The sequence below is a fragment of the Mytilus galloprovincialis genome, chromosome 2 (genome assembly GCF_965363235.1).
Source record: "Mytilus galloprovincialis chromosome 2, xbMytGall1.hap1.1, whole genome shotgun sequence".
Lineage (NCBI taxonomy): Eukaryota > Metazoa > Mollusca > Bivalvia > Mytilida > Mytilidae > Mytilus > Mytilus galloprovincialis.
Window position 1 is genome coordinate 43,300,514 of NC_134839.1, and position 27,148 is coordinate 43,327,661.

The 27,148-nt window shown below is 32.4% G+C and overlaps 1 protein-coding gene across 1 annotated transcript in view; it reads left to right on the forward strand.

The window, feature by feature from the left end:
• Positions 1-27,148, forward strand: part of LOC143063641 (protein C-mannosyl-transferase DPY19L1-like) — a 312,490-nt gene that overhangs the window by 24,468 nt on the left and 260,874 nt on the right. The window contains exons 4-5 of the mRNA XM_076235893.1: positions 13,061-13,198; positions 18,500-18,620. Of these exons, the coding sequence (XP_076092008.1) occupies positions 13,061-13,198; positions 18,500-18,620 (259 nt within the window). The remainder of the gene's footprint in view (positions 1-13,060; positions 13,199-18,499; positions 18,621-27,148) is intronic.

The following is a 27,148-nucleotide window of genomic DNA, read 5'->3' on the forward strand; positions in this document are numbered from 1 at the left end:
AATACATTAACAAAAATGTATGCTTCTTTCGGAGGCAGATTGTGAGCTTTAATGAACGGTGACCCCATTTTTAGCCATCACTTGTCGTCTGTCATCGTCGTCCTCGTTGTCCATCTGGTGTAAACTATTTCAAACATCTTCTCCTTTGAAACTACTGAACCAATTCCAACCAAACTTAAACTGAATGATCCTTAGGGTAACTTGAATAAAGTTTGTGTTTTATTTTCTGTTTCGTCAAAAAACATGGCTGCCATGGCTAAAAATAGAACATAGGGGTAAAAGGCTGATTTTGGCTTGTATCTCAAAAACCAAAGCAATTAGAGCAAATCTGACAATGGGTTTAAGTGTTCATAAGGTAAGGTTCTATCAACCCTGAAATTTTCAGATGAATCTATTATACATTTGTTGGGTTTCTGCCACTAAATTAGTAATTTTAAAGAAATTTTGCAGTTCTTGGTTATTATCTTGAATAGTATTAATGATAAAAATAAATTGTGAACAGCAACTATGTTCAGCAAAATAAGATCTACAAATAAGTTTATATGACCAAAATTGTCAATTGACCCCTTAAAGAGTTATTGCCCTTTAAGGACAATTTTACACAATTTGTTTATCATGTTTTCTATCTTTAAAAAATCTTCTTTTCCTGCATCGGGAAATGTAATCATGTCCATTTCCCGCAACGTTTTTTTGTATACATTATATATAGAATAACCTTACATTGTCTCGAAATATCAATGTTATTTGTACAAAGCTTAGAAACTGGTAGAAAGCGAGGCTGAGCCGAGTACAAATAACTTTCGAGACAATGTATGGTTATTCTTTATATACTGCAACTCTTATAACTGTTCTAAATGAACTATTTAGGGTAAAAACCATCGATTTTTAATTTGGAGCGGACAATGTTAAATTTCCGAGAACCGGTATGTTTTATTGACGTCATAAATAAAACTCTACGGAAACCCATTATTGACGTCATAAATAAAACTCTATGGAAACCCATTGTCAACGTCATAAACAAGGTGATATACGGTCAGTGACTGTATATCACATATGAATATACAGTCAATGCAATTTAACTGCTCAAATAGTACAGCTGCAGTATATAAAAAGATATCAACATTTGTTTTTAAAATCACAGTCTAATCTGTATATAAAGATTTTAAAACTATAAGCACCCCACCACACTGTAAATATCTGTGAGAATATTTGTTTTTGCATGAAACCAATTTATCCCAAGTGGGAGTGCTCTGATATAAATAACAGCGGAAATACCTGTACAGAACAAAACATTGGTGTCTTTCCGCCTTACTTATAATCCCTATCAAAACATGTTCGTTGTTAGAATAAAGTACAAAGAACTTCTGAAGGATTTGCCTTCAACTGCAATTATATTGTATGCTGGCAAAACAAAACTATCCATAGTCGCTGCAACGTGTAAGCACCTGTCCTGATTGATTCAGGGGCTTGTCGTCGAGCTTGTCGTTCAACAGTTATCGTTTGTTGATGTGGTACATTGATATTTTCCCATTTAGATATATAAATTAGATAGTTGATTAGATAGTTGGTTTTCTGTTCGAAATTGTGTACACTTATAATTTTGGGGTCCCTTATAGCTTGCTGTTTGGTCAGGATCAAAGCCTTGTGTAAAAGACCGTACTTTGACCTGTGTTTGTTATTATCAGGTTGGGAAAAAAATCTGATGGATAACTGGATACCATAAGTATGAATATATAGTGAGAGCAGAAATGCAACTTAGTGTCACTGGGTGACAGGAATATTAATGTTTAAATGTATAGTGAGAGTATACATAGGGCTACTGTGAGAGTAACGGAGGATTATTGATCTCATTAGAGGAATTAAGTAATAATTTTGATTCTAGGATCTATATTTTATTAATAAGTATCTCCCCAGACGATTAGATGGTGTTTCAGTCCATAATTGAAGAACAGTAGTGGATGTATTATGTTGTATTCCCAACGGTTCTCCAAGAAAGTGGATGAATAATAAAAAAACAGAACAGATAAGAAGAAGGAACAACCCTCCCCTAGACAAGGGGTAATTTTACTGTTGTAGAAAAGAAAATAGAAATACCAAGGATTTGTATAGTGCTACTATACAAAACTTTTGAAAACTCAGAATTATTTACTGAAAAAGAGGAGAAATACATCATATTTTAAACCAACTTTTCTAAAAGACAGGTCCACTTATTTTGAATATTAAACTGTTAAAGTAAATGTGTTAACATGGTTAAAGTCCAGGAAAATAACAAAATTCTTGGACATGTTATGACATTTAATACCAGATAGATATATAGTTCTTTGGAAAAACATAAGCCCTTTTGTATTAAAAAGTGGGTTTTTTTTCACAAAAAAATATATTATAACTTATATTGACCCCTCATAAAAGGGATATTATAACATTAAAGGGTTGTTCCAAACCTGATAATGACTTCGATGGAGAATTGTCTCATTGTCTGAGTCACACATACATAGATCAGATTTAATTATTCAATTATTTCTTGGTGAACAGGGTAAAAAATACTTCATAAATTAAAGAAATGTCCAAGTACAAGTGATAGATCAAGTTTTAATATTGTCAAAACCTACTATTTTATCTATACAAAAAAAATATAATCGTTCGCCTTTACTTTTCAAGCTTTGCCTCAAAAATTTGCAAATTAAATATTTTTTTATTAAAATTTTCAAATCGCTTGCTCGCCCCAATTTTTGAAGTCCAAAAATTCGTAGAACAAGAAATTAAATTGGTGTGACCTTAGTAATGACTTTGGAGGGTTAAGGCTCAAAATGTGTGGAATTAGGGTAAAAAAAAGGGGAATTAGGGGCCAAAAAGGGGGGAAACTAGGTTTTTCTGGTCAATAGACACTGAAGACAATTTAAAAGCAGTGTAAGGGAGGTAATTCAAAAACAGCTAACAGTGTACAATGTTTGGTATGTTTTCGGATTTACCTTCCTTACACTATTTGTAAATTAAATATAAATATACTAAATAAATAAATGATTTGGAAAATATGTTGAAGGTATAAAAAGTCGTGAGAATTCTGAATGGAATTAGGTTCTATCCGGGGCACTCTGGTTCTATCCCTTGGTTGTGTCCAGGTTCTTTGGTTCCAAACCATGGTTACTGGTTCATATAAGACATATAACTAAACTCAATGCAACAGTACTTGTATTACAGGTCACTACAATTGCCTTCAACATAGAACATAAACTCTCGTAACACTGTAATTAAAACCGTCTATCAAAAAAGTTTGAGCAGGATTTTTTGCAACGATTATCTTACCACTGTTAATTGAGAATCGAGTCGTGCAGTTATAGGTCAACAAATTAAAACACTAAAAACTAGGGTTTACCATTAATTTCTAACCTAACAATGTGATAGTTCTATGGTAAACTGATGGAAACACTTGATACAGTCATGAAATTGAATATTTGAAATAGTCGACCAGAACAATACAAGACAGTGTTGTTAACAAAACATACAAATTTTAATCACAATGCACAAATAAGGAACCGTATTTACTCATCTGAAATGTATGCTTGCGTTAAACAATGGAAATTAACACTGTATATTTATATAAACGATCAATCTTGTAATGTATAAAGAAATGTCTGGTTTTGGACTTATTGCAAAAAAAAAGGGGGTTGGTAGTAGTTTTCAATTTTTTTTCCAAATTTTTGAAAAGTTTGAAGAAGAAATCTTTAATTGCATAATATTGCAAAATAGATTTGTAAGATCTTGATATTTGTTTTGTGTCAGAAACTCATATTATGTCAAGAATTTAATCACAATACAAATTCAGAACTGTATCAAGCTTAATGTTGCCCCATACTTGCCCCAACTGTTCAGTGTTCGACCTCTGGGGTGGTATAAAGCTGCCTCCTTCAGAGCACCTGGTTATATTTTGAACTTCTTCTAGAGAACCACTGAATGGAATGGAACCAAACATAACATTATTGTGCCTTATGAGGTGTTGACCTGGTTGGGAACAATCCCCCAAATTAGGGACTGTTTCGCAGGCAAGAGGTCAGTGACTGTTGAAGAAAAGAAAAGAGAAAAACTAGGATTTTTAACTAAAAATGGGAAAAATTGTTATATTTGGAACAACTTTTCTAAAAGAGGCCTACTGGTCCCATTATTATACGACCGCAAAATTTGAAAAATTTTTCGTCGTATATTGCTATCACGTTGGCGTCGTCGTCGTCGTCTGAATACTTTTAGTTTTCGCACTCTAACTTTAGTAAAAGTGAATGGAAATCTATGAAATTTTAACACAAGGTTTATGACCACAAAAGGAAGGTTGGTATTGATTTTGGGAGTTTTGGTCCCGACATTTTAGGAATTAGGGGCCAAAAAGGGCCCAAATAAGCATTTTCTTGGTTTTCGCACTATAACTTTAGTTTAAGTTAATAGAAATCTATGAAATTTTGACACAAGGTTTATGACCACAAAAGAACGGTTGGGATTGATTTTGGGAGTATTGGTTTCAACAGTTTAGGAATTAGGGGCCAAAAAAGGGCCCAAATAAGCATTATTCTTGGTTTTCGCACAATAACTTTAGTTTAAGTAAATAGAAATCAATGAAATTTTAATACAATGTTAATGACTACAAAAGAAAGGTTGGTATTGATTTTGGGAGTTTAGGTCCCAACAGTTTAGGAATTAGGGGCCAAAAAGGGACCCAAATAAGCATTTTTCTTGGTTTTCGCACCATAACGTTAGTATAAGTAAATAGAAATCTATGAAATTTAAACACAAGGTTTATGACCATAAAAGGAAGGTTGGTATTGTTTTTGGGAGTTTTGGTCCCAACAGAATAAGGGGCCCAAAGGGTCCAAAATTAAACTTTGTTTGATTTCATCAAAATTGAATAATTGGGGTTCTTTGATATGCCGAATCTAACTGTCATGACTGTGTATGTAGATTCTTAACTTTTGGTCCAGTTTTCAAATTGGTCTACATTAAGGTCCAAAGGGTCCAAAATTAAACTTAGTTTGATTTTGACAAAAAATGAATCAGTTAGGTTCTTTGATATGCTGAATCTAAAAATGTACTTAGATTCTTGATTATTGGCCCAGTTTTCAAGTTGGTCCAAATGGGGGTCCAAAATTAAACTTTGTTTGATTTCATCAAAAATTGAATAAATGGGGTTCTTTGATATACCAAATCTAACTGTGTATGTAGATTCTTCATTTTTGGTCCTGTTTTCAAATTGGTCTACACTAAAGTCCAAAGGGTCCAAAATTAAAGTTAGTCTGATTTTAACAAAAATTGAAATCTTGGGGTTCTTTGATATGCTGAATCCAAAAATGTACTTACATTTTTTATTATGGGCCCAGTTTTCAAGTTGGTCCAAATCAGGATCTAAAATTATTATATTAAGTATTGTGCAATAGCAAGTCTTTTCAATTGCACAGTATTGCGCAATGGCAAGAAATATCTAATTGCACAATATTGTGAAATAGCAAATTTTTTTTTAATTAGAGTTATCTTTCTTTGTCCAGAATAGTAAGCAAGAAATATCTAATTGCAACATATTGTGCAATAGCAAGATTTTTTTTTAATTGGAGTTATCTTTCTTTGTCCAGAATCAAGTTAAATCTTTGTTATATACAATATACAATGTATATTCACTTTTTACTACCAACTGATAAATTAAAATAATCTTTACCATTCAGTGATAACAAGCAGTTTTTTTACATCTTAATATTTTATGATATATTTAAATGAGTAGTTATTGTTGCAAACTCCATTAGAAATTTTAATTGAGATTAGTTTTGGAATAAGGGAAAGGGGGATGTGATTAAAAAAATTGGGTTCAATTTTTCTCATTTGAAATTTCATAAATAAAAAAGAAAATTTCTTCAAACATTTTTTTGAGAGGATTAATATTCAACAGCATAGTGAATTGCTCTAAGAGAAAACAAAAATTTTGAGTTCATTAGAACACATTTATTCTGTGTCAGAAACCTATGCTGTGTCAACTATTTAATCACAATCCAAATTTAGAGCTGAATCCAGCTTGAATGTTGTGTCCATACTTGCCCCAACCGTTCAGGGTTCAACCTCTGCGGTCGTATAAAGCTACGCCCTGCGGAGCATCTGGTTTTTAATGATAAAATATAGAAGATACAAGTCCAGGAATATTACAAAATTCTTGGACATGTTTTGACCATAAAATACCAAATATAGTACTAGGAAAATTTTATGTAAATGAAATAAATATGTGCTCATTTGTATCTCTTGAAAAGTACCCTTCATAAAAGAGATAGTCATTACATTGAGAGGTTAGCCCTCATTTTAGGGGTTGTTCCCAAGCTGAGAAATATGAACAGGACTTTAAATTGCTGATCATCACAGAAAAAGGATATTACTGTTATATATGTGACCCAAAAATACAGCACTAAAGCCAGGAACAGGACAGAAACTAGGATCAATAATTCATGCATTCGCAGACTTCAAAGGAGTAGGGAGTCCTGCAAAAGCCACCTGCTATTTGAGATGTGCAAAAATTGTTTGTCAAAAGAAAGGCTTAGGCAGTGGTAGCAGAAGAACAATTCAATACCATTAAATGTGAATACCATACTAATCATTCTTTTTGTGACCCAAACCCATAGTAAACATAATAACCAGTTGAAAATGTAAAAAAATAAAACACCTAGTTGCAATTAGTGATTTTTTCAAAACACCCACCTTATCTTAGTGAAAAATGGAAAACACTGTAGGAGGTTCCATACTACGAAGGGAAGGCTGCTCCAAGGGGGGAGGGAGTAGGGGGTATCAAGAATATTTTTTTGGGGGGAGGATCTTTTTTCCAATTTTTATACAACCGCAAAATTTGAAAAAATTTTCGTCGTATATTGCTATCACGTTGGCGTCGTCGTCGTCGTCCGAATACTTTTAGTTTTCGCACTCTTACTTTAGTAAAAGTGAATGGAAATCTATGAAATTTTAACACAAGGTTTATGACCACAAAAGGAAGGTTGGTATTGATTTTGGGAGTTTTGGTCCCAACATTTTAGGAATTAGGGGCCAAAAAGGGCCCAAATAAGCATTTTCTTGGTTTTCGCACTATAACTTTAGTTTAAGTTAATAGAAATCTATGAAATTTTGACACAAGGTTTATGACCACAAAAGAACGGTTGGGAGTTTTGGTTTCAACAGTTTAGGAATTAGCATTTTTCTTGGTTTTCGCACCATAACGTTAGTATAAGTAAATAGAAATCTATGAAATTTAAACTCAAGGTTTATGACCATAAAAGGAAGGTTGGTATTGATTTTGGGAGTTTTGGTCCCAACAGAATAAGGGGCCCAAAGGGTCCAAAATTAAACTTTGTTTGATTTCATCAAAATTGAATAATTGGGGTTCTTTGATATGCTGAATCCAAAAATGTACTTAGATTTTTTATTATGGGCCCAGTTTTCAAGTTGGTCCAAATCAGGATCTAAAATTATTATATTAAGTATTGTGCAATAGCAAGTCTTTTCAATTGCACAGTATTGCGCAATGGCAAGAAATATCTAATTGCACAATATTGTGAAATAGCAAATTTTTTTTTAATTAGAGTTATCTTTCTTTGTCCAGAATAGTAAGCAAGAAATATCTAATTGCAACATATTGTGCAATAGCAAGATTTTTTTTTAATTGGAGTTATCTTTCTTTGTCCAGAATCAACTTAAAAATCTTTGTTATATACAATATACAATGTATATTCACTTTTTACTACCAACTGATAAATTAAAATAATCTTTACCATTCAGTGATAACAAGCAGTTTTTTTACATCTTAATATTTTATGATATATTTAAATGAGTAGTTATTGTTGCAAACTCCATTAGAAATTTTAATTGAGATTAGTTTTGGAATAAGGGAAAGGGGGATGTGATTAAAAAAATTGGGTTCAATTTTTCTCATTTGAAATTTCATAAATAAAAAAGAAAATTTCTTCAAACATTTTTTTGAGAGGATTAATATTCAACAGCATAGTGAATTGCTCTAAGAGAAAACAAAAATTTTGAGTTCATTAGAACACATTTATTCTGTGTCAGAAACCTATGCTGTGTCAACTATTTAATCACAATCCAAATTTAGAGCTGAATCCAGCTTGAATGTTGTGTCCATACTTGCCCCAACCGTTCAGGGTTCAACCTCTGCGGTCGTATAAAGCTACGCCCTGCGGAGCATCTGGTTTTTAATGATAAAATATAGAAGATACAAGTCCAGGAATATTACAAAATTCTTGGACATGTTTTGACCATAAAATACCAAATATAGTCCTAGGAAAATTTTATGTAAATGAAATAAATATGTGCTCATTTGTATCTCTTGAAAAGTACCCTTCATAAAAGAGATAGTCATTACATTAAGAGGTTAGCCCTCATTTTAGGGGTTGTTCCCAAGCTGAGAAATATGAACAGGACTTTAAATTGCTGATCATCACAGAAAAAGGATATTACTGTTATATATGTGACCCAAAAATACAGCACTAAAGCCAGGAACAGGACAGAAACTAGGATCAATAATTCATGCATTCGCAGACTTCAAAGGAGTAGGGAGTCCTGCAAAAGCCACCTGCTATTTGAGATGTGCAAAAATTATTTGTCAAAAGAAAGGCTTAGGCAGTGGTAGCAGAAGAACAATTCAATACCATTAAATGTGAATACCATACTAATCATTCTTTTTGTGACCCAAACCCATAGTAAACATAATAACCAGTTGAAAATGTAAAAAAATAAAACACCTAGTTGCAATTAGTGATTTTTTCAAAACACCCACCTTATCTTAGTGAAAAATGGAAAACACTGTAGGAGGTTCCATACTACGAAGGGAAGGCTGCTCCAAGGGGGGAGGGAGTAGGGGGTATCAAGAATATTTTTTTGGGGGGAGGATCTTTTTTCCAATTTTTATACAACCGCAAAATTTGAAAAAATTTTCGTCGTATATTGCTATCACGTTGGCGTCGTCGTCGTCGTCGTCGTCGTCGTCCGAATACTTTTAGTTTTCGCACTCTTACTTTAGTAAAAGTGAATGGAAATCTATGAAATTTTAACACAAGGTTTATGACCACAAAAGGAAGGTTGGTATTGATTTTGGGAGTTTTGGTCCCAACATTTTAGGAATTAGGGGCCAAAAAGGGCCCAAATAAGCATTTTCTTGGTTTTCGCACTATAACTTTAGTTTAAGTTAATAGAAATCTATGAAATTTTGACACAAGGTTTATGACCACAAAAGAACGGTTGGGAGTTTTGGTTTCAACAGTTTAGGAATTAGCATTTTTCTTGGTTTTCGCACCATAACGTTAGTATAAGTAAATAGAAATCTATGAAATTTAAACACAAGGTTTATGACCATAAAAGGAAGGTTGGTATTGATTTTGGGAGTTTTGGTCCCAACAGAATAAGGGGCCCAAAGGGTCCAAAATTAAACTTTGTTTGATTTCATCAAAATTGAATAATTGGGGTTCTTTGATATGCTGAATCCAAAAATGTACTTAGATTTTTTATTATGGGCCCAGTTTTCAAGTTGGTCCAAATCAGGATCTAAAATTATTATATTAAGTATTGTGCAATAGCAAGCCTTTTCAATTGCACAGTATTGCGCAATGGCAAGAAATATCTAATTGCACAATATTGTGAAATAGCAATTTTTTTTTTAATTAGAGTTATCTTTCTTTGTCCAGAATAGTAAGCAAGAAATATCTAATTGCAAAATATTGTGCAATAGCAAGATTTTTTTTAATTGGAGTTATCTTTCTTTGTCCAGAATCAACTTAAATCTTTGTTATATACAATATACAATGTATATTCACTTTTTACTACCAACTGATAAATTAAAATAATCTTTACCATTCAGTGATAACAAGCAGTTTTTTTACATCTTAATATTTTATGATGTATTTAAATGAGTAGTTGTTTTTGCAAACTCCATTAGAAATTTTAATTGAGATTAGTTTTGGAATAATGGAAAGGGGGATGTGTTTAAAAAAATTGGGTTCAATTTTTCTCATTTGAAATTTCATAAATAAAAAAGAAAATTTCTTCAAACATTTTTTTGAGAGGATTAATATTCAACAGCATAGTGAATTGCTCTAAGAGAAAACAAAAATTTTAAGTTCATTAGAACACATTCATTCTGTGTCAGAAACCTATGCTGTGTCAACTATTTAATCACAATCCAAATTTAGAGCTGAATCCAGCTTGAATGTTGTGTCCATACTTGCCCCAACCGTTCAGGGTTCAACCTCTGCGGTCGTATAAAGCTACGCCCTGCGGAGCATCTGGTTTCCTTTTCAAAATTTTTCAAATTTCAAATATTTGAAAAGGTTCAAGAAGATATATTCAATTGCATAGTATTGCTCAATATATTTTTCATATCTTTGACCTCATTTATTTTGTGTCAGAAGCCTATATTATGTCAAAAATTTGATCAGTATCAAGAATTTTGTATCCAAATTTGGGTTTGACCTCTGCGGTTGTACCAGACTGCACTCAGCGAGGCATTTATTTTTATGCCCCACCTAAGATAGTAGAGGGGCATTATGTTTTCTGGTCTGTGCGTCCGTCTGTTCGTCCGTCCTTTCGTCTGTCCGTTTGTCCCACTTCAGGTTAAAGTTTTGGTCAAGGTACTTTTTGATGAAGCTCAAGTCCAATCAACTTGAAACTCAGTACACATGTTGCTTATGATATGATCTTTCTAATTTTACAACCAAATTAGACTTTGGACCCCAATTTCATGGTCCACTGAACAAAGAAAATGAAAGTGCAAGTGTCAGGTTTAATTTTTTTGTCAAGGTAGTTTTTGATGAAGTTGAAATCCAATCAAATTGAAACTTTGTACACATTATCCCTATGGTATGACCTTTCTAATTTTAATGCCAAATAAGATTTTTACCCAATTCCACGGTCCATTAAACATGTAAAATGATAGAGCGAGTGGGGCATCCGTGTACTTTGGACACATTCTCAGGGATCTCCATGGATGAAAATTAAACGATGGAGGAACTTTCACCATTACAAACCGTGTCTACGCTGTACAGTGTAGTGCGATCGGAAGTATTTTATCCCTCCATACAAGGAATGGTGAACATGCTAATTCATTGCTTATTTAAATTATATTTATTTGAATTTTCATTATAGAATAAGAAGTATCAATATTTTCATTTTTTGCTGTTTTTTACCATTCAAATGCCAAGTCTTCATGGTCGCCCCTTAATCGAGAATGACCAAAAACTGTCATGAAGGTCTCCATGTAGATTTTTTGTATTTTTAACCGGATTTTTGTGTCAATAATGTCGGTTATTGATTTGGGGATGTACGGCGGGCGGGCGATTTTTGTGACAAAAATGTCGGTTATTGATTTGGGGATGTACGGCGGGCGGGCGGGCGGCAATCAAATGTTGTCCGTGCATTAACTCATGAACCGTTCAACCAAAGCTTTTGAAATTTTAATATGTTATTACTGACAACTATTCGAAGGTCAAGTTCAATAATGGCAATTTTGACTTTTACCGTTCAGGAGTTATGGTTCTTGAAAGATTGAAAAATGGAGTTGTCCGTGCATTTACGCATGAACTGTTCTACCAAAGCTTCCCAAATTTTTATATGTTGTTACTTATGAAAGAATGGAGGTCAAGTTCAATAATGACGAATTTGACTTTTACCGTTCAGGAGTTATGGTTTTTGAAAGATTGAAAAATGGAGTTTCCAGTCGTGTCCGTGCATTTATGCATGAACTGTTCTACCAAAGCTTCTGAAATTTTAATATGCTGTTACTGATGACAAAATGGAGGTCAAGTTCAATAATGACGATTTTGACTTTTACCATTCAGGAGTTATGGTTCTTGAAAGATTGAAAAATGGTGTTTCCCGTCGTGTCCGTGCATTTTCTCATGAACCATTCAACCAAAGCTTTTGGAATTTTAATATGTTGTTACGGATGACAAAATAGAGGTCAAGTTCAATAATGACGATTTTGACTTTTACCGTTCAGGAGTTATGGTTCTTGAAAGATCGTAAAATGGCGTTTCCATTCAGGTTGTTGCATTTACTCATGAACCATTCAATCTAAGCTTTTCAAATTTTAATATGTTGATACTGATGACAAAATGGAGGTCAAATTTGATATTGACGATTTTCACTTTCACCATTCATCAGTAATGGTTCTTGTGATATTGCCAGGACACAAATAAATGTTAATAAATCCGGTTTGCTGTCGTTGTGACAGCCTCTTGTTGTTAATTGTTATGGGGGTTAAAAATCATATGATGTGGAGCTTATTTTTCATGGACACTGTCAAATTCAGAACCCATTACCTGTATGGCTGATTTGCAGCAACAACAAAACGATTCGTACGGGTTATGTAAAAGGTTAAAGAGATTTGTAAAGCAAACGTTGACAAATGAAATGGTTTTTAATGACTTTATCTGGCAAATTGATGCTGTGCAACATGCATCTTTCGAGTCTGAATAGAAACATTTGCTGAAACTTAGTTGATTATTTCGACAAATGGATCGTCTATCCTCAGATAGTATTCTCCTGTCTGGATCTACCTGTACAAGCTCAGGTACAAGTGATTAGTGATCTTAATCTGGATATCCCTCAGATGTTAGAACTGTATTGGATTATAACATAAAAAGCCTAAGGGTTATGCAATCACATGCATTTGATTATAATTGATAAAAAAAAGGGGTCGGGCTACAAAAACCATGAAGTTTTGAACGATGGCGGAAGACAATTTAACGCTGGTGCGAGTCATTTTACGATGGCGCAAGACATTTGAATGATGGCGGGCGCCATCGTTAAACAGGCCATGAAGATCCCTGCATTCTTGTTTAGATTTTTTATTATCTAGCAGGCTTATATGTTATTTATAACTAATTTGACACTTTTTTCATACTTTTAATTCTGGTATGCAAAAAATATTACCTGAATAACCTTAAATGATCGTCAAACGACTTTAAATATTTGAAGTTGCACATAGGAAAAATAGCTCAAAAGAAATCCGTACGTACTATATTATCTTTATTTATTTCTTTTTCAGGGTTTGTACTATTCCTATTACAAGACCATAATTACAGCACCAACAGTAGTCCAGGGATTATACTCAGTTATGTATGATAACATCACAGAATACCCTCTGACAATTAATGTTCTAAAAAGGTTCAACTTATACCCAGAAGTAGGTTAAATGTTTTAGCAAGGACTTTGCAATATTAAATTATTATTTGTTTAATTCATGTGATTTCCTACAACTTTTTAGCTTACCATTCCGAAGGAACTGTGAGCTTTAGCCATCACTTGGCGTCCATTGTCGTCCGTCGTCGTCCATCTGGTGAAAACTATTTCAAACATTTTCTCCTCTGAAACTACTGAACCAATTTCAACCAAACATAAGCTGAATGATCCTTATCTAGGGTATCTAGAATAAACTACTTGTTTTATTTTCTGTTTCATAAAAACACATTGCCGCCATGGCTTAAAATAGTACATTAGTAAAATGCAGTTTTTATACGACCGCAAAATTTGAAAAATTTTTCGTCGTATATTGCTATCACGTTGGCGTCGTCGTCGTCGTCCGAATACTTTTAATTTTCGCACTCTAACTTAAGTAAAAGTGAATGGAAATCTATGAAATTTTAACACAAGGTTTATGACCACAAAAGGAAGGTTGGTATTGATTTTGGGAGTTTTGGTCCCAACATTTAAGGAATAAGGGGCCAAAAAGGGCCCAAATAAGCATTTTCTTGGTTTTCGCACTATAACTTTAGTTTAAGTTAATAGAAATCTATGAAATTTTGACACAAGGTTTATGACCACAAAAGAGCGGTTGGGATTGATTTTGGGAGTTTTGGTTTCAACAGTTTAGGAATTAGGGGCCAAAAAAGGGCCCAAATAAGCATTATTCTTGGTTTTCGCACAATAACTTTAGTTTAAGTAAATAGAAATCAATGAAATTTAAACACAATGTTAATGACTACAAAAGGAAGGTTGGTATTGATTTTGGGAGTTTAGGTCCCAACAGTTTAGGAATTAGGGGCCAAAAAGGGACCCAAATAAGCATTTTTCTTGGTTTTCGCACCATAACGTAAGTATAAGTAAATAGAAATCTATGAAATTTAAACACAAGGTTTATGTCCATAAAAGGAAGGTTGGTATTGATTTTGGGAGTTTTGGTCCCAACAGAATAAGGGGCCCAAAGGGTCCAAAATTAAACTTTGTTTGATTTCATCCAAATTGAATAATTGGGGTTCTTTGATATGCCGAATCTAACTGTCATGACTGTGTATGTAGATTCTTAACTTTTGGTCCCGTTTTCAAATTGGTCTACATTAAGGTCCAAAGGGTCCAAAATTAAACTTAGTTTGATTTTGACAAAAAATGAATCAGTTAGGTTCTTTGATATGCTGAATCTAAAAATGTACTTAGATTCTTGATTATTGGCCCAGTTTTCAAGTTGGTCCAAATCGGGGTCCAAAATTAAACTTTGTTTGATTTCATCAAAAATTGAATAAATGGGGTTCTTTGATATACCAAATCTAACTGTGTATGTAGATTCTTCATTTTTGGTCCTGTTTTCAAATTGGTCTACACTAAAGTCCAAAGGGTCCAAAATTAAACTTAGTCTGATTTTAACAAAAATTGAAATCTTGGGGTTCTTTGGTATGCTGAATCCAAAAATGTACTTAGATTTTTTATTATGGGCCCAGTTTTCAAGTTGGTCCAAATCAGGATCTAAAATTATTATATTAAGTATTGTGCAATAGCAAGTCTTTTCAATTGCACAGTATTGCGCAATGGCAAGAAATATCTAATTGCACAATATTGTGAAATAGCAAATTTTTTTTTAATTAGAGTTATCTTTCTTTGTCCAGAATAGTAAGCAAGAAATATCTAATTGCAAAATATTGTGCAATAGCAAGATTTTTTTTTAATTGGAGTTATCTTTCTTTGTCCAGAATCAAGTTAAATCTTTGTTATATACAATATACAATGTATATTCACTTTTAACTACCAACTGATAAATTAAAATAATCTTTACCATTCAGTGATAACAAGCAGTTTTTTTACATCTTAATATTTTATGATGTATTTAAATGAGTAGTTGTTGTTGCAAACTCCATTAGAAATTTTAATTGAGATTAGTTTTGGAATAAGGGAAAGGGGGATGTGTTTAAAAAAATTGGGTTCAATTTTTCTCATTTGAAATTTCATAAATAAAAAAGAAAATTTCTTCAAACATTTTTTTGTGAGGATTAATATTCAACAGCATAGTGAATTGCTCTAAGAGAAAACAAAAATTTTAAGTTCATTAGAACACATTCATTCTGTGTCAGAAACCTATGCTGTGGCTATTTGGTATATCAAAGAACCCCATTTATTCAATTTTTGATGAAATCAAACAAAGTTTAATTTTGGACCCCGATTTGGACCAACTTGAAAACTGGGCCAATAATCAAGAATCTAAGTACATTTTTAGATTCAGCATATCAAAGAACCTAACTGATTCATTTTTTGTCAAAATCAAACTAAGTTTAATTTTGGACCCTTTGGACCTCAATGTAGACCAATTTGAAAACGGGACCAAAAGTTAAGAATCTACATACACAGTCATGACAGTTAGATTCGGCATATCAAAGAACCCCAATTATTCAATTTGGATGAAATCAAACAAAGTTTAATTTTGGACACTTTGGGCCCCTTATTCTGTTGGGACCAAAACTCCCAAAATCAATACCAACCTTCCTTTTATGGTCATAAACCTTGTGTTTAAATTTCATAGATTTCTATTTACTTATACTAACGTTATGGTGCGAAAACCAAGAAAAATGCTTATTTTGGTCCCTTTTTGGCCCCTAATTCCTAAACTGTTGGGACCTAAACTCCCAAAATCAATACCAACCTTCCTTTTGTAGTCATTAACATTGTGTTTAAATTTCATTGATTTCTATTTACTTAAACTAAAGTTATTGTGCGAAAACCAAGAATAATGCTTATTTGGGCCCTTTTTTGGCCCCTAATTCCTAAACTGTTGAAACCAAAACTCCCAAAATCAATCCCAACCGTTCTTTTGTGGTCATAAACCTTGTGTCAAAATTTCATAGATTTCTATTAACTTAAACTAAAGTTATAGTGCGAAAACCAAGAAAATGCTTATTTGGGCCCTTTTTGGCCCCTAATTCCTAAAATGTTGGGACCAAAACTCCCAAAATCAATACGAACCTTCCTTTTGTGGTCATAAACCTTGTGTTAAAATTTCATAGATTTCCATTCACTTTTACTAAAGTTAGAGTGCGAAAACTAAAAGTATTCGGACGACGACGATGACGCCAACGTGATAGCAATATACGACGAAAAATTTTTCAAATTTTGCGGTCGTATAAAAACTGTGAACAGCATAATAATAAGTTCATATGACCAAAATTGTCAATTAATCCCTTAAGGAGTAATTGCCCTTTAATGACAATTTTACACAATTTGTTTATCATGTTTTCTAACTTAAAGCAATTCTTCTTCTCTGAAACTTCTGAACCAATTCCATCAAAAACTCAAGCTGAATGATCCAAAGGGTATCTAGAATAAAAAAAAATTTGATTTTCTGTTTCATAAAAAAACATTGCCGCCATGGCTAAAAAAAGAACATAGGGGTAAAATGCAATTTTTGGCTTATATCTCAAAAACCCAAGCATTTAGAGCTAATCTGATGGAGTTAACAATGTTCAACTGGTTAATTTTAAGGAAATTTTGCAAATTTTGGTTATCATCTTTAATATTGTCAATGATAAAGATAATATAACAGCAAAAATGTTCAGCAAAGTAAGATTTACAAATTAGATCATATGACCAAAATTGTTAATTGTGCCCTTAAGGAGTTATTGCCCTTTAGAATTATTTTTTCACAATTTGTTCATTTAGTTTGCTCAATTTAAAAAAATCTTCTTCTTTGAAACTTCTAAATCAATTACAGCAAAACTTGGGCTGAATGAGTTTCAGAGTATCTAGTATAAATTTATTTTTTTATTTTCTTGCATGTCTAGAAAAATAGCCACTATGGCTAAAATGGAACATAGGGGTAAAATGCAATTCTTTGATTTTTAAGAAAATATGACAGATACATTTCAGTTTTAAGCCATTCATAAATATATATTGAAAAGCAAAAATAATCATTGATGAAAGATTTAAGCAAAAAATTACAGGTGAGCGATTCAGTTTATCAAATTATTTCAATACATTTTCTATCTTTGAAAAAAACTAAATTCAAGCACTGAAACAGTGTTTTTAATTTTGCATCTAAAAGGTTGTGTATTTTGTGAAAATTAGTATCTACATGTAGTTATAGATAAATACTTATTGTGTATTTGCAAAGTCTGGACAGATCAGTGATAACACAAAAAATACCATAGTCAACCGAGGCAAATGTGAGGTTTAAAATAAGTCATAAGTGTGACTTGAATTGATTTAGTGTTTGGTTGAGTGTAAAACAGAGTCAGTTTAGTGCATGCACACTGTCTTAGTGGGACTTTCCTGGTAAAAAAGTGTAGACTCATCAAATTTTTAAGGGATTAGTGATGGAAAATAATACAATGTAACAGTAATGTCAATTTGCTTATGTTGTAAATTCAAATTAGTTTAAAAAATGTGTCCGGTGACTTGACTAGCCAACCAAGATGGCACCCATGGCTAGAAATAGAACATAGGGATATAATGTAGATTTTGGCTTATAACCTTTGCATTCAGAGCAAATCTGACATGGGGGTAAAATTGTTTAACAAGTCAGGATCTATCTGCTATGAAATTTTCAGGTGAATCGGACAACCGGATGTTGGGTTGCTACTCCTGAATTGGTAATTTTATGGAAATTTTGCGGTTTTTGATTATTATCTTGAATATTATTATAGATAGAGATAAACTGTAAACAGTAATAATGTTCAGCAAAGTAAGATCTACAAATAGGTCAACATGACCAAAATGGTCAGTTGACCCCTTAAGGAGTAATTGCCCTTTATAGTCATTTTTTACCATTTTTTCATAAATTTTTGTAATCTTTTACAAAAGTCTTCTCCTCTGAAACCACTTAGCCAAATTTCACCAAAATTAGCCACAATAATTATTAGGGTATCTTGTTTTAAAAATGTGTGTGGTGACCCACTCAATTAACCAAGATCCAGGCTGTGATATTGATATACAATTTTATCAGGACAAGTTACAGATCAAGTTTAAATATTATTAAAGTCTGATGATTTTCTGCAGAGTTATTGTCCTTGAACTTAAAAAAAAACCACTCAAATAATCAGTTATCAACACTTTTTATTAACAACTTTTATTGGTACCAAAAAAAAGTTGCATGTGACAAAAGTGTTGTTGTCAATTAAGCAATATTTTCATGTACCCGGTATAAGTACATAAAATGAAGCTTAACATAGTTTCATTATTGAAGTCTTTTAATGGAGATGATTTGTATTTTTTATACATTTCACAATAGGTTGCCCTTGGTATCATCTACAGAACATATTCTTCTTTCTGTGAGACATTTGGCATAAAAAATAAGATGTGTTGGACAGTAAACAGAGGGAAGGATTTAAGTCCAGTACAAAGTTGTGAAGGTTTGTATTCTATTTAATGTTTCATTTGATATTCTCTTTCTTTTTTTATCTTTTGGGCAATTGTGTCTACTCTTCACAGTTATTGTATAAATATAAAGTGTTGTATTTAAAAAAAGTTTGTTTAACCTACCTGCAAATTAATGTGACTTTTCAAAATAAAGAACTTTGTCAGTGTTTACCTGTACAGTTATATATAAACTCATCATAGATACCAGGACTAAATTTTGTAAATACGTCAGACGCACGTTTCATCTACAAAAGACTCATCATTGACGCTCGAATCCAAAAAAGTAAAAAAGGCCAAATAAAGTACGAAGTTGAAGAGCATTGTGGACCAAAATTCCTAAAAGTTTTGCCAAATACAGCTGAGGTAGAAAAGCCTTAGTATTTAAAAAAATTCAAAATTTTGTAAACAGTTAATTTATAAATATAACCATACATGCATATCAATGATAATTCATGTCAGCACAAAAAGTGCTGACTACTGAGCTTGTGATACCCTCAGGGAGATAAATCTCCACCGGCAGTGGCATTGACTCAGTGGTTGTAAATAAACTCATCATAGATACCAGGACTAAATTTTGTATATATGCCAGAAGCGCGTTTCGTCTACAAAAGACTCATCAGTGACACTCGAATCCAAAAATGTTTAAAAGGCCAAAATAAGTATGAAGTTAAAGAGCATTGAGAACCAAAATTCCTAAATTTTTTGCCAAATACAGCTAAGGTAATCTATGCCTGAGGTAGAAAAGCGGTAGTATTTCAAAAAATTCAAAATTTTGTAAACAGTTAATTTATAAATATAACCATATCAATGATAATTCATGTCAGCACGAAAAAGTGCTGACTACTGGCCTTGTGATACTCTTGGGGAAATTAATCTCCACCGGCAGAGGCATCAACCCTATCTTACTGTTGGTTTTTCTTTAGACATTTTAGAGAACATTTTGTTTTTGGGCACTAATGATGGTCTCTGGAGAACTATTCTAGGCAAGGAATTCAAAACTGGATATGAAATCAAATTTAATCTTTTTAACCTGCATGTTAATGAAAAGTGCGTCTGGCGTACTAAATTATAATCCTGGTACATTTGATAACTATTTACTTTTCCATTCAGAAACACAACTAATTATAGCTTTATTTACCTACTTTTTCACCTCATGCATTTGGAAATTACTTCATTTATGACACAAATATAGACGCACACAATGGATGGTATATATTGATTCACACAGATTTGAAGTACATTTGATTTATTTTAATAAACAAAGAATTTAAGGATTAAAAAGCAGAAAACAAATACAAACATTAAGGTACTTAGGTCAGTACAGCAAAGTAAGAGCTACCAACAAGTCAACATGACCAAAATGGTTAGTTGAACTTTTAAGGAGTTATTGCCCTTTATAGTCCATTTTTAACATTTTTTGGTAAATTTTTGTAATCTTACAAAAATCTTCTCCTCTGAAACTACTAAAACAAATTGAACCAAACTTGTCCACAGTAATCATTAGGGTATCTAGTTTAAAAAATGTGTCCGATGACCCTGCCCGCGAAACAAGATGGCCGACATGGCTAAAAATAGTACATAGGGTAAAATGCATTTTTTATATGACTGCAAAATTTTTGTGGTCGTATATTGGTATCATGTCGGTGTCGTCTGCGTCGTCATCGTCATCAGCGTCGTCCGAAGATGGATGGTTTCCTGATAATAACTTTAGTATTTGGTAAATAGAAATCAAAAAAATTTTAACACAATGTTTATAACCACAAAAGGAAGGTTGGGATTGATTTCGGGGTTATGGTCACATTGGTTTAGGAATTAGGAGCCCAAAGGGGCCCTAAACATACACGTATTCAGTTTCAGGACAATAAGTTGTGTATAAGTATTTCAATTACTCTGAAATTGTACCACAATGTTCAAACCATTAAGAAGAAGGTTGGGATTTATTTCAATGGGTTTTGGGGCAAACAGTCTTGGAATTAAGGGCCAAAAAGGGGCCAAAAACAAGCATTTTGGGACAATAACTTATGTTTAGCTGTATGGATCTCTCTGACATTGTACCACAAGATTCCATATAATGAAGGGAAGGCTTGGGGTCAGTTTGGAGTTAATATCCCTGAACATTTAGGAATAAGGGGCCAAGAAAGGGCAAAAAAAGAAGCATTTTTATACGACCGCTAAAATTGAAAATGTTTTGGTCGTATATTGGTATCACATTGGCGTTGTCTTCGTCGTCAGAAGACATTTGGTTTTCGCACTCTAACTTTAGTAAAAGTAAATAGAAATCTATGAAATTTACACACAAGGTTTATGGCCATAAAAGGAAGTTCGGGTTTGATTTTTGGTGTTTTGGTCCTAACAGTTTAGGAATTAGGGGCCAAAAAGGTCCTAAATAAGCATTTTTCTTGGTTTTCGCACAATAACTTTAGTATAAGTAAACAGAAATCTATGAAATTTCAAAGTAAGGTCTATGACCACAAAAGGAACGTTGGGATTGATTTTGGGAGTTTTTGTTTAAACAGTTTAGGAATTAGGGGCCAAAAACAGGTCCCAAATAAGCATTTTTTTGGGGGTTTTTGCACAATAACTTTACTATAAGTTAATAGAAATCTATGAAATTTTAACACAAGGTTTATGACTACAAAAGAAAGGTTTGGATTGATTTTGGGAGTTTGGTCCCAACGAATTAGGGGCCAAAAGAGTCCAAAATTAAACTTTGTTTGATTTCATCAAAAAATGAATTATTGGGGTTCTTTGATATGCCAAATCTAACTGTGTATTCAGATTCTTAATTTTTATACGCCCGTCGTCTTTTAGATGGGACATATTATGGTATACCGTTGTCCGTCCGTCTGTCTGTTCGTCCGTCTGTCCGTCCGTCCGTCGTCCACACTTCGGACAATAACTCAAAAACACTTTCACCAATTTCCATGAAACTTAAGTGAATTGTTTATATCTATTGACGTAAGCTCCCTTTCGTTTTTTTTTTAATTTCAGATTTTAAGTTTTGGATTTATGGGGCTTTATTCATAAAAAAGGGGGGATTTTCAACACTTCGGACAATAACTCAAAAAGACTTTCACCAATGTCCATGAAACTTTGGTGAATTGTTTATATCTATTGATGTAAGCTCCCTTTCAATTTTTATAAATTTCAGATTTTACATTTCCGTGTTATGAATTTTTATGCTTAAAAAAGGGGGGATTTTCCAATTTTGGGACAATAACTAACACTTTCACAAAATTTTATGCAACTTTGATAAATTGTTTATATCTATTGACATAAGCTCCCTTTCCATTTTTATAAATTTTAGATTTTACGTTTTCTTGAGTAATGAATTTTTATACTTAAAAAAGAGGGATTTTATGAAACTTTGGTGAATATATTAATGTAACATCCCTTTTGATTTGTATATATATTTCTAGTTGATCATATAAATTCATTTAAAGCATAAAAGACAAGTTAAAAGAGCAACGGGCGTATCATGCGCTAAAACGCTGCCCTTTATTGGTCCTGTTTTCAAATTGATCTACATTAAGGTCCAAAGGGTCCAAAATTAAACTTAGCTTGATTTTAACAAAAATTGAATTCTTGGGGTTCTTTGATATGCTGAATCTAAACATGTACTTAGATTTTTGATTATGGGCCCAGTTTTCAAGTTGGTCCAAATTGGGGTCCAAAATTATTATATTAAGTATTGTGCAATAGCAAGAAATTTTCAATTGCACAGTATTCCGCAATAGCATGAAATTTTCAATTGCACAGTATTGTGCAATAGCAAGAAATTTGCAATTGCACAGTATTGCGCAATAGCAAGAAATCTTCCGTTGCACAGTATTGTTCAATAGCAAGAAATTTCAATTGCACAGTATTGTGCAATAGCAAGAAATGTCTAATTGCACAATATTGTGCAATAGCAAGAAATTTTCAATTGCACAGTTTTGCACAATAGCAAGAAATATTCAATTGCACAGTATTGTCCCGTTTTCAAATTGTTCTACATTAAGGTCCAAAGGGTCAAAAATTAAACTTTGTTTGATTTCAACAAAAATTGAATATATGGGGTTCTTCAATATGCTGAATCTAACTATGTATTTAGATTTGTAATATTTGGGCCTGGTTATCAAATAGGTCCACATTGAGGTCTAAAGGGTCTAAAATTGAACATTATTTGATTTCATCAAAAATTGAATTCTTGGGTTCTATGATATGCTGAATCTAACCATGTATTTAGATTTTGGATATTGGACCATAATAGGTAAATGTCCAATTTAAAATTTTTAAGTTTTTAAGTTTAAGTTCTTAGACCACATTCATTCTGTGTCAGAAACCTATGTTGTGTCAACTATTTAATCACAATCCAAATTCAGAGCTGTATCAAGCTTAAATGTTGTGTCCATACTTGTCCCAACTGTTCAGGGTTCGACCTCTGCGGTTGTATAAAGCTGCGCCCTTGGAAGCATCTGGTTCTAGTTTACTGTCAATAACTTGTGTTTAAGTGTATAAATCTCTCTGAAATTATACCACAAATTTCAATACTACAAAGGGATGGTTACAGGGGGTAAGGGATCAAATCATTTTGCAATTAGGTGCAAAAAAGGGGTGAAACAAGGGTTTTTCTGGTTAAAGGACAATTTAGACAATTTAAAAGCAGTGTAAGGGAGGTAATCCAATTCCAATTAAAATTTAAAGAATATGAAACTTTTGAAACTTTGAAACTTTCTATTTCACTAAAGGCCTCACATGAGGCATAATAGTACAATAAATTTAACAAACAATAGTAATGCATGAACTAACATATATACATATGAAGTAGGTGTATGCAGATGAAAGAGTAATATCCATATTATCATTTAAATACAGACATAACAATTTTGCAAAATTTTGCCAACCCAACAAGTACATACTTATCTTGACTACTCATTAAATTTGACAAGCTTACAGTATTTTTGTTTTTATATATATGATCAGGTATAAACTTTAGTCTTTCTTGAGTAAAAAAGTTACAATTAAATATATAATGAAATTCATCACCCAGTTCTTGCTTATTACAAAAATCACAAATTCTTTCAGCTCTATTGATACTAAAAAATCTACCAGCTTCAATAGGCAATTTATGGCTACCGCATCTAAACTTAATAAGATTATACATTAAGTCAGGTGGAAGTACAGTGAGATAATTCTCAAATTTAAAATCAGATTTATAAATACGGTAATTTATACACTTCGGTGAGTCATATACTTGTAATTTCCAACCTTCTACAAATTTTTCATGAAGAACTTGCTTTACATTTTTAGACAGGCTTATATTTCTTAATACAGATTGGTCATACCAATAATTTCCATAACCACATTCAATTAGAATATCTTTTATATATAATAACCATTTAGAATGGTACACATCACCTTCATTCAGTTTATGCAACATATCATACAATGTTCGAGATATTTTCTCTTTCTTGCCATTTATAATTCGCTGCCAAAAACCAACCATTCTAGCATTAATGTATATAGACATGGGTGTTCTACCAAGTTCGCCATGCACAATATAGTTTGGCGTACATTTTTTATACGACCGCAAAAATTTTAATTTTTTGGTCGTATATTGCTATCACGTTGGCGTCGTCGTCGTCGTCGTCCGAATACTTTTAGTTTTCGCACTCTAACTTTAGTAAAAGTGAATAGAAATCAATGAAATTTTAACACAAAGTTTATGACCACAAAAGGAAGGTTGGGATTGATTTTGGGAGTTTTGGTCCCAACATTTTAGGAATTAGGGGCCAAAAAGGGCCCAAAATAAGCATTTTCTTGGTTTTTGCACTATAACTTTAGTTTAAGTGAATAGAAATCTATGAAATTTTGACACAAGGTTTATGACCACAAAAGGAAGGTTGGGATTGATTTTGGGAGTTTTGGTTCCAACAGTTTAGGAATTAAGGGCCAAAAAAGGGCCCAAATAAGCATTATTCTTGGTTTTCGCACCATAACTTTAGTATAAGTTAATAGAAATCTATGAAATTTAAACACAAGGTTTATGACCATAAAAGAAAGGTTGGTTTGATTTTGGGAGTTTTGGTCCCAACAGTTTAGGAATAAGGGGCCCAAAGGGTCCAAAATTGAACTTTGTGCGATTTCCGCAAAAATTGAATAATTGGGGTTCTTTGATAAGCCGAATCTAACTATGTATGTAGATTCATAATTTTTTGGTCCCGTTTTCAAATTGGTCTACATTAAGGTCCAAAGGGTCCAAAATTAAACTTAGTTTGATTTTAACAAAAATTGAATCCTTGGGGTTCTTTGATATGCTGAATTTAAAAATGAACTTTTTATTGGCCTAGTTTTAAAGTTGGTCCAAATGGGGGTCTAAAATTAAACTTTGTTTGATTTCATCAAAAATTGAATAAATGGGTTCTTTGATATGCCAAATCTAACTGTGTATGTAGATTCTTAATTTTTGGTCCAGTTTTCAAATTGGTCTACATTAAGGTCCAAAGGGTCCAAAATTAAACTAAGTTTGATTTTAACAAAAATTAAATTCTTGGGCTTATTTGATATGCTTTATCTAAATATGTACTTTGATTTTTGATTATGGGCCCAGTTTTCAAGTTGGTCCAAATCAGGATTCCATATCATGTATTGTGCAATAGCAAGAAATTTTCAATTGCACAGTATTGCACAATAGCAAGAAATATCTAATTGCACAATATTGTGCAATAGCAATTAATTTTCAATTGGAGTTATCTTTCTTTGTATAGAATAATAGTTGATAATATATGTTGGAAATTTGCCAGACATGACTATGATGTCATTTTCTATTTTTATTTGCCAATAACTTTATGTAAATAACTTCATTGGAAATTTGCCAATATAAAATGTTGCTGAAGAAGCTTTTTTTCCTTATCTTATCTAAAATGTTTTTAGATAATGTATGTTGGACATTTGCCAGACATGACTATGATGTCATTTTCTATTTTTATTTGCCAATAACTTTATGTAAATAACTTCATTGGAAATTTGCCAATATAAAATGTTGCTGATGAAGTTTATTTTATTGTTTTATACAATAAACAATGTATATTCACTTTTACTACCAACCAATCTTTACCATTCAGTGATAACAAGCACTTTATTTTACATTTTAATATTTTATGATGTATTTAAAAGAGTAGTTATTGTTGCAAACTCCATTAGAAATTTGAATTGATATCAGTTTTGGAAAAAGGGAAACGGGGATGTGAAAAAAAAGGGGGGGGGTTTAAATTTTTCTCATTTCAGATTTCATAAATAAAAAGAAAATTTCTTCAAACATTTTTTTGAGAGGATTAATATTCAACAGCATAGTGAATTGCTCAAAGGCAAAAAAAAACTTTTAAGTTCATTAGACCACATTCATTCTGTGTCAGAAACCTATGCTGTGTCAACTATTTAATTTTAGATTTAAAAAGTTTGAAGAAGAAATCTTTAATTGATTTGTAAAATCTTGACATTTGTTTTGTGTAAAAAAAAACCATGTAATGTCAAAAATTTGATCACAATCCAAATTCAGAGCTGTATCACGCTTGAATGTTTTGTCCATACTTGCCCCAACTGTTCAGGGTTCGACCTCTGCGGTCGTATAAAGCTGCGCCCTGCGGAGCACCTGGTTAACTTTAATATATACTTGCAAAATTCTAAATGCAAAGACTCAATAATGTCATTATTTTCATAACCACATACTTCTGCACCATATAACAAAATAGGTGCCACCATTGCATCAAATAATTGTAACAAAATATCTATTGGCAAACTAAGCTTTCTCGCTTTACATAAAACATAGAACATAGCTTTTCTAGCTTGTTGTACAAGTCTAGCCTTATTTTTGTGAAAAGTACCTTTTCTAGAAAAAACTGTACCCAAATATAGAAAATCATCCAACACAGCTATTGGTTCATTGTTATAGAAAAATTGAGTGTTTTCACACTGTCTGTTTTTTGAAAATATCACAATATTGGTTTTGGCTACATTAACACTAAGCTTCCATGTTTCACAATACAAATACGTGGCATTTAATGCAGATTGTAATTCAGTAGCAGACTCAGCAAATATAACAGTATCATCAGCATATAATAACAAATACAATTTAAAGAAAACTTCAATATCATCATTATCAAATAATAAATGAGACATATTACATATATCAGAGGGTGAGGGGTAAGTTTTTTCTCATTTTAGAATTCAGAAATTAAACAGAATTTTTCTTTAAATATTTTTTTTGAGGGGATTTATATTCAACAGCATAGTGTATTGCTCAAAAGCTTATAAGTTTATTAGACCACATTCATTCTGTGTCAGATAGTTATCAAAGGCACCAGGATTATAATTTAGTACGCCAGACGCACGTTTCATCTACATAAGACTCATATCAAAATATTTATAAAGCCAAACTAGTACAAAGTTGAAGAGCATTTAGGATCCAAAATTCCAAAAAGTTGTGCCAAATACGGCTACGGTAATCTATGCCTGGGATAAGAAAATCCTTAGTTTTTCG